This window comes from Hibiscus syriacus, unplaced genomic scaffold, assembly GCF_006381635.1.
Source record: "Hibiscus syriacus cultivar Baekdansim isolate YM2019G1 unplaced genomic scaffold, ASM638163v2 tig00112503_pilon, whole genome shotgun sequence".
NCBI classification, from domain to species: Eukaryota; Viridiplantae; Streptophyta; class Magnoliopsida; order Malvales; family Malvaceae; genus Hibiscus; species Hibiscus syriacus.
In genome coordinates this window covers 2,464,432-2,473,139 of record NW_024063349.1, presented here as the reverse complement: position 1 = coordinate 2,473,139, position 8,708 = coordinate 2,464,432, and the positions used below count along the sequence as shown (strand labels likewise).

Below are 8,708 nucleotides of genomic sequence, written 5' to 3'. Positions count from 1 at the left end.
TGTTTTCGGTAATTTTTACCGGTTTTGTTATGCACAACAATAACAAAACTGGTACCGCTTTTTTTAGCCGTATATTAAGCGCCGCACGTGAGCATTTTTCGGAGTGTGGTCTGTTATGTTGGTTGTTTATTTATTTGGGGTAGTCCTTTTTTAATTTGTTTTCTTCGTATTTGGTTGAATATTTTTTTTCTTCCATTTAGGTTTAGGGAGGTTTTTAACGAAATATTTTACTTCGACTTAGCTCTATTTTTTGTAAAATAAATTCTTATTGCCGAGAATTATATATATACATATATATCTTAAACAGTTGTTGACAAAGATAAGTTGTAACAAAAACCATACATGAAATCACTTAAATTTCATTAAAAAAAACCTGTATAAACACATTATACATCAAACATTAGGTTATCATACTACACATCATGTATCCCTTACCTACTATTGAAATTGAGGAAGGGGGAACAACTTAGAAACATTTTATCCTTAATGATGTTTGTCTAAAAAAATTAAATATCTTACTTGAGTCGTACGGCAATTACAAAACTATGCGGGTTTGTATACAACTATCTATGATCAAAATTATTTTTATTGTGTTTATTGAATGCATTATTTTAAGATTTAAGGTTAAGGGTTTAGAGGTTAAAATTTAGGGTTTAAGATGTATGCTTTTATATATTAGAATTTAGTATTAAAATAGACATGATTGTGTAAATTATATTTTTACACCACCTGTATATCAAATGATTTTTATTATTAAATTTTATTTTTTAAAAAAAAGTGGTGGGTGACAATTCACTATTAATTTTCAGTATTAAGTATTAACCTAACCTAAGTTAAACACAACATTTACCTTCCTCGTTGAATAATCAAACACTCTTTAAAGCATCCAAACTATAAAAGTCTCATTTGAAAGAGACCAAAAATAAAAGAAACCTAAAATTTGTTGCCACCAACTCACCAACGATTCTCAAAGAAGAAGAAGCCATTCTGTGAAAAAGGTGAAGTTCAGTTGGAATCAATGAAATCAAAACGGAGCTGCATAAAAAGGAAGAGGCCTGCTTCCCTTGGAAATATCAATGCGTTCAACAAAAAGATGATCAAGCATTAAGGTTCTGTGAAAAAGTTGAGGAAACCAGTTCCGAAGATCATTTGATGTTGTTGCGATGCTTTCACGATTATGGAACAGGAAATATAACAATGTTTGATCTGAAGATGAAGATAGCCGATCACTTCCCAAGTTTCATTAATGATTTTGATCGTGTTTTGGAGCTTTATGATGAGAAGATGGATGACATGGGGAACAAGAAAGAAGAAGAGGTTGATAATGGGATATTGATAGAAAGCTATCAGGTTCTTCTGGAAGAAACTGCAAGACTTAATTGCAAGGGAGCCACTGAACTTGAAAAACAAGTTCTCAACCGTACTTGCTGTTGAAAGGGATCGTACTCCACGGCGCACGCTGAAAGGAGTACAAGCCCTGCTGAAAAGGAGTCAAACGAAAGAGAAGACAATTTGTTAATCATGGATGCATTCCACCAGGAAGAATGCAACAAAGTTGGATAGAGCCATAAGGGATGGGGTAATACAGAATCCAACGGTGAAGGATGTGAACAACTTTTTCCCTGAATACAATTTCAGTTTCATAGCCAAAATGTATGGGAGGGAAGGGTGGTCAATGGTGGATAAACTGTGTGATAAGTCTCAAACATTTCTTCCAGTCCTTATTAGGAGGCTGTACAAGATGGAAATTGAAGCCCTTCCACATTGGACTTTTACATTAATTCATTTTCCTTTTTCTAAGGCTATATGTATCCTCAAGTTCACCTTCTCGATTCATTTGTATGTATTCAGAAAATTATATATGCTAAATTTACATTCATCTGCTTTGTTTTCATGTTTGGATTAAGCCACCTCTTCTCAACCATCTCTGCCATTTTCTTCATTGTAATGTAGGCTGATCAACCATAATATGATGATATTTAGAACAACAAAAATATAGTAATCATTAAAATGGAAGTACAATACCCACCAACAAAATTGGCAAAATGTATCAGTGAATGAAAATCAAAGTGTGATAATTAAACTAAGAGTGGGGTTTAGGCTTAGTTTGCATCTCTCCATTCAATTCCCAAATTTGCAGAATCCTGAGAAAGGATTATTCTTCTATGACCGTGCAAATACACCCTCCGAACTGCTACATCTTTACCATCTTCCATGAAATGACAGATTATAACAGTTTACATTAATCATACAGATATCAAAACAAGACGCCAGCCCCACCAGTTTTAATTGATTGGACGAAGGGGTGGGCGTGGTATTAACGATGGCTTTAATTCCTTTGGCTCAAATGATTCGAATGAATTGTTTTCACGAAATTCTTCGACCAGAGCTTCCATTGGTATGGCTCGTAGCAATTCAATAGTCCCTTTGCTTGGAACATCTTGCTCACTTCGGATTGGTGTCGTTCCACTTGGCTCATAATCCTATACATTATTTTTGTTGATGCACAAATTTGAGTGTCATACAGTCGGGAGGATTATAGTTCAAGAGCTTTAAGCATAAGCATACCATATATCTTTGTTGGAATGTTTCTTCTGCTCTCTGCTTGATCGATGAAGCTTGACTCGAATGATCATCCTGGAATGTTTCAAGGCTTTTACTATGAGCTTTAATTGAGTCCACGATTCCCCGTGTAATTCCTTGTTCCTGTTCTGACATTCCTGTGCAGAATCCCACAAAAAAATCATAAGAGGATTCCATTTCCAAAAGTAACTTTTGCTAGAAGAAAGATACAACAAAACTAGTTTTAGATATTAGGACCGGCAGTTAGAACCAAACATAAGCTCTACAGTCTAGACTCTAGATTCTAGAAGAAAGAGACTTGCCATCAATGTATTGAAGTGTATCATCAGTATTATTCAAGTGATATTGCTCAGCTGCAACGTGGGCACTATAAATCTCGGCATCATGCTGCTCATTTGAATCAGTAGCATTCCTGAAAGAAGCATATTGAAATCAACTTCAAGGAGAACAAAATACAACAATGAAACTGATATTCTAATATTCCAACATAAATTAACTCTGGAATGAATTTATTGTTAACTTTCGAGAAGAAAAATAAACCAACTTTGCATGCATTTACAATGGGAAAAACACTGCAGAAGTTAACTGCCAACCTGATAAGTGATACCATATCTGAAACATGTTTACTACCCATCTCATTCACAGATTCCTGAGTAATTTCGTAGTGCTTGAATGCAGATTCAGCAGCAGACATACTTGAGTAGAAGACAGAAAAAGAACGTGTCAAAACCAAAAAGGGGGGAGAGATGGATTCAAAATACGAACATGGCATAATTTACCAATGCTGTAGGAGTTCCTCGGTACGACAATGTTTGGCAACTGAGTAATCAGCAGTGTCTTTAGCATCTTTCTCTGCCTGGATGGCAAATGCTTGCCATTTTCGTTTAGCATCTGTTGTAATACCCTCCATGGAGGAAACATGCCCATCCAAAAATATTTTGTTTACAGCAGCGCTTTCTTTGAAAACAAGAAGTCTTGCATCCACCTGCCAGAGAAACCATTGCTTAGTCTTCAAATAAGCATAATCAACACTAGTAACCAAATAGAGAATGAACAAACCAGCTCTCTTTGCCGACGAACATGGTTATACACAAGATTTGTCATATCAGCAATAAGCTTCTCAGCATCGGACATCGATTGCTCCTACATGGCATATGCTTGATGAATAAGAAATTTCAACAATGTATCTCATGTCAGGAAATAGTAATATGCATAATATACCTCATAAGCGTTCTGAAAGCTAGAAATGCTCTTCATTTGAACTTCATCAGCTTGCACAGCATGATTCTGAACCCTCACAGACTCTTCTGAAAGCTTATCCAGAATTTCATTGGCATAATCAGAAATGTCCTTTGTTTGATCAATACTAACATGGAACCTCTGTTAAACAAAAGGGGAGAGAAAAAAACGAAATCAGCATGGAAAAGGAAAGAAATAGAGTAAAGAAATCTAGCTATGCAACCAATCTACAGGAAATTGTTCTAATATAAATAGCACAAGCAAAACAATATTGTAGGTAACAAATATTCATTCCATAATAAATACATTTTTTAAATGCATCTCCACTTCAAGGATGGGTTCCAAATTGGAGCACAAACCTGTCTTAATTCCTCTGCAAAAACAGTCATTTCTCCCTGGTGAGTTGCAAGACTATGCTGAAGATCATCAAACATTGAAGCTGCTTTGCTGGCCTCAGATGAAAAGAACTGATCCATAGTTCATAAGAAAAAGGGAAACAATTAAACCAAGGGAAAACTCAAAATAAATAAAATAAAAGCAACCAAACTCAAAATATCAGCAGCTACCTCTTCAATAGAATGTGCATTTGATGAAGCCAGAGATGAAATTTTATCTAAGGCAGCATTGGAGCTAGCTTTGTGCAATCGCACTATGTTTTGGACTGCCTCCATGTGGGAAACATGCAAAGCTCTTGCAGCTGTCACCTTTTTCTTCATTTCCAAGATAGCCTAAAAGCAAGATTTATGAATAAAAGTTCAGCCACAACTGTTAAATTATATCCACAAAAGAACTACCATGCAGGAAAAGAAGTAAAGTTCAAGGCTAATTCAAGGGGAAACCTTTCAGTACCTTATCATGTATATCAGTAAAGGAGCAACAGAGTTTCTCAACACTCTGAAGGTGCTCATTTTGCTGAGACACTGATAAGGCCACCAGGTTGTAAAGTGTACCAATTTGTTGGGCTAGTTCTGCCTGGAAGTTGTTAACCACTACTCTATTATCAGTGTTCAGTTTGTCTTCTCTTCCTATAAAGTAAAGCATCATAGGGTCAGATATCAACTCGTTTATATACACTAAATTGAAATAACTAAGAAGAACAACATACCAATTTTTTGGAACAATGAAGCATTATCCTTAAGAGCTTTCTCCAAGTCAGACCTTAGCACACAGGCTTCATGCGCCAGAGCATTTTCTATTTTTGACCATTCAAAAAATAATGTCAGCACAAAATAAATATTAATAGGAAAGATTCAAGTAAGTACATATTGATATGTACCTGCTTTTTTCTGTTCACATATAATAAATTCTTTCTCCTTCAACACATAGTGACACTTCTTCAGTTCATCTTCAGAGTTGGCAAGCAACTTGACAGTTTCATTCAAGTTTTTCTGCATTTTTCACCTATTTACTTAGCATGAGTCTATATTATAAAAGGATCGGAGAAAAACCTAAACACAGTTCACCTCAGTCATCTCAAGTTTCCCACTCAAATCAGAGCATTGTTGAACTTGGGCAACGTACTTATCTTGCAATTCCTGAAGTTGCTGTTTTGTAACAAACATAAAAAGGACAGAAAGTTGTAAGCCAGATAAATCAAACAAACACCACGGATCTCATGACCAGGGCTAATTGAAAGTAACAACATAGCAAAGGCTGACCTTCTGCTGTGTTTCTAGAAGGACCCCCATTTTTTCAATCTGTTCTGCCATTGCCTAAAAAAATGCCAGAGAAACCACATGAACAATAAGGAATCAAAGGTATCATTCAGTATCCCTGGAAAATGAGTGTACTAAATAAAAAGACTACAATTACACTTGTATAGAAAACTCAGAGATAGAGTAGACAAGTATACCAAAGTTTCCAATAGTAGCAAAAGGCTATCACATTCAAAAATTGGCATAAAAAAATTATAAAATAACAAAACCTCTGGCTAACAGGCATAAACATACACCCTAAATCTAAAGGGGAAGTACGAGTTAAACTGCATACCTTCCTTTCACTTTCTTCTTGGTAATATCGCTCTTTTGGAATATATACACCATTCTTTTCACGAGCAGCATACACCTCTGAGGAAAAGGACATGAAAAAAGCAATGTATAATAGCCAATGTAGCTTATAAGAAAATTAATATCTTGGCCAATATTGTTAATTGTTTGAATAGCTGTCCAATAAAGAAACATTTTACCTGACTTTAGGCGTTCAATTTCACCATACAGGTCCTTTATAAGAGTTGATTTCATCATTTTTTGGTTAACCTACATAAAGTTATCAATAAGTTAAATGTTAAACCTTTCCTGATTTCCAAACAACAGTATCATATAACTAGCCATAACAATAAAACAACAAGAAGTTGCATGGTAGGGACAAGAAACAATAAGTGGATATTTTCATAGCAAAAAGATTGCACATTCACAATTTATATTCAACTAACATTCAGGATATAGTAACAAAATAATTACTTTCTTCCACAGGCATGTATAATCACGGCACTTTATTAATAACAATTTCTAAATGAGAAGATTATAAACTAACTTTAAGTGCATAAAACTCAAGGGAATTCAGAGTACTATTTGAAGCATGAATGATACATTAGTTTCCAGGAACATAAACTCCCATTTATCAAAATTCAATTTAAAGCGAACAATGTTGCAACTTGCATGTCAATGCAATTCCAACAAAGTTGATAGAAGCTATAGCAGGCACTCGTTAACTGTAAATTTTAGCAAGTTTTTAGCTATTGTTTAAGTAATAAAAGAAAAGATGAAACAATCAGAACGGTCAAATGGGAATGAAATTGACTTGTTAGCTAATGATTGTGTACAGCAAACCTCAGGCTTATTCTTTATATTCTTTGCCCTGTGCGCATAATCCAGTGTACTTAAGGTCTCCTCAAGACAATGGACAGCAGGAGAAACTGTAGCTATAATGCAAGTCTTTGTCCGTCCCCCAAGTGAATCACGTAGTAATCGAGTAAGCTTGCTATCCCTATATTCCCATTAAACTAAATAATTAGAGAAAAACATGAAAGGGATATAGGTACCAAGCAACAAAAAGAGGCGTTTCTGACCTGTACGGAATATGCCCAAGATGCTCCACAAGGGCAGTTATAACTCGTCCTAAAGTCAGTAAACTTTTATTAATTTCACCTGCTTCTCTTGCACGACACTGTAAATGTCAACATCAAACAAAACATTAATGATTTTAACTAAAAGATTATCTGGTAACAACTTCCGAATTGATTAGCAAATATGCAAGAAATACATACATCCCTAGCACCAGAGCGGGATATATTTTCTGAGCCTGCTAAATCAACCAAATTCAGCTTCCCACACTTTATAAGCTCTTCGCCTTCTGGCGTAGCTTCCTTGATATGAATTGTAATAGTAAAAAGAGAATGTGACCGACTGAAATTGACCAAATTTTTTCAATCAACAAAATGCGGAAAAAAAATGGCTTAACTTCACTCAATCATATAAATCAGACAAAAAAAACATTACCTTGACTGCTTATTCAACAAAGTCTCAGCAGTTCGACGCTTAGCAGAACCTCTTTCAAGCAAAGTAAATATCTCACTAGCACTTGTAACAATTTCTTCTTCTAATCCTCTCACAAGAACTCCCCCTTTCCCATCTTCCATTAATGGCAACTGTTTCTTCAGTTTCTCCTCCAAAATAACTTTTGAAATTTCTTCAGGGGCAAGCAAATCAGTAATCTCTTCGTTATACAGTTCCAAAAATGTTACTTTTACACTGTATTCCGCATTCTGGCCCTCCAATGTATCAAAGATCTGTTGAACTGCTCTTGGAATAACCCCTGCCCCTGCTGGCAGTTCGCCATTAGGACCCGTCTGTGACATTTTTTAGCATAAATTGGACAAGTTATAACACTCAATTGCGCAGAGGGATAAAATTAGAAACAAAATTCGACCAAAACTTACATATAATAAAATCTAATATTACCTTTGCCCTTTTGCATTCACCTTCCATAGTGTAAGTTTTCCCAGTGCCGGTTTGACCATAAGCAAAAATAGTACAGTTAAAACCTTCTAAAACCTCATTCACAATTGGAACCACAGCTTGTTCATATAGGTCTTTTTGTTGTGCCGATGGCCCAAATACCTATTTAACATTAAAGAAACACAAGTTCAACACTTACTGCAGCAAACAAATCAAATTATAATATTAATTAAAATGAATAATCACAAAAAAGACACCTTATCGAAAGTAAAAACTCTGTCAAACTGTTTTCCGGCAATGTTTTGAGAAACAGCGACTTCTCGTTGGTACTCATTACATTTCACCACCTGCGGCGCATTGTTTCTTAACTCCTCTTCATTAGACGGCCTATAAAGTTATTTTTACCCCGAAAAAAGAATCAAAATTGATGAAATCATATAAAATAAGCCAAAGAAGAAGAAAAAAGTAAGAGTTAAAGCTGAGTGGAACCTGCAACGAAGGAGGACTTGCACGTTGACGCCTTTCTCTTTTTCGTGGCGACCGGACATTTTCAGTCGTCGAAGAGGAGAATCGAACGAACCTATTTTCGATTCTTCGGTTATGTATTGAGCTATGTTCTTATTCTGCGACTGTTAGATCCGATTTTTGAATTCAGTTCTTCTTCTCCTTTTGTTTTTTGGGGATTTGTTTGTGTGAAATGAAATGAGAAGAAAGAGCGGGTTTTCGAATGAAATTTGAATTTGTTTAGGTAAACTACGTGTTTAGTATTTAAACTATTACGTTTTACGCTTTAGTACTTAAACTTTTATTATTTTCAAAATCATACCTAACATCTTGTTTTTGTTTCATTTTAGTACCATGCTGTTAAAAACTTAATGTGTTTAGTACTTAAACTATCAATTTTAGTCCACTTTAGTATTTAAACTTTCA

General features: G+C 35.1%; 1 protein-coding gene across 1 annotated transcript; it reads right to left on the bottom strand.

The window, feature by feature from the left end:
- Positions 1-2,077: 2,077 nt before the first annotated feature.
- Positions 2,078-8,462, bottom strand: LOC120180988 (kinesin-like protein KIN-5C). Its single transcript, XM_039186247.1, has 23 exons — positions 8,268-8,462; positions 8,036-8,165; positions 7,782-7,940; positions 7,320-7,669; positions 7,088-7,226; positions 6,890-6,987; positions 6,651-6,807; positions 6,008-6,077; positions 5,812-5,888; positions 5,481-5,534; positions 5,286-5,366; positions 5,099-5,210; positions 4,928-5,014; positions 4,672-4,847; positions 4,389-4,550; positions 4,182-4,289; positions 3,805-3,963; positions 3,643-3,726; positions 3,363-3,568; positions 3,177-3,278; positions 2,886-2,995; positions 2,569-2,720; positions 2,078-2,483 (listed from the first exon to the last, which is right to left on the bottom strand). The coding sequence occupies exons 1-23, from the start codon at positions 8,324-8,326 to the stop codon at positions 2,286-2,288; spliced, it is 3,030 nt and encodes a 1,009-aa protein (XP_039042178.1). The 5' UTR covers positions 8,327-8,462; the 3' UTR covers positions 2,078-2,285.
- Between the last annotated feature and the right edge of the window lie 246 nt (positions 8,463-8,708).

What these genes read in the sequence shown, in the direction of transcription:
- LOC120180988 (XM_039186247.1), bottom strand. Translation starts at nt 8,326, where the DNA reads ATGTCCGGTCGCCACGAAAAAGAGAAAGGCGTCAACGTGCAAGTCCTC. An exon ending in GAGTTTTTACTTTCGATAAG is followed by an intron (nt 7,941 to 8,035) that starts GTGTCTTTTTTG and finishes AATGTTAAATAG; the next exon opens with GTATTTGGGCCATCGGCACA. An exon ending in TTCATTGTTCCAAAAAATTG is followed by an intron (nt 4,848 to 4,927) that starts GTATGTTGTTCT and finishes TTTACTTTATAG; the next exon opens with GAAGAGAAGACAAACTGAAC.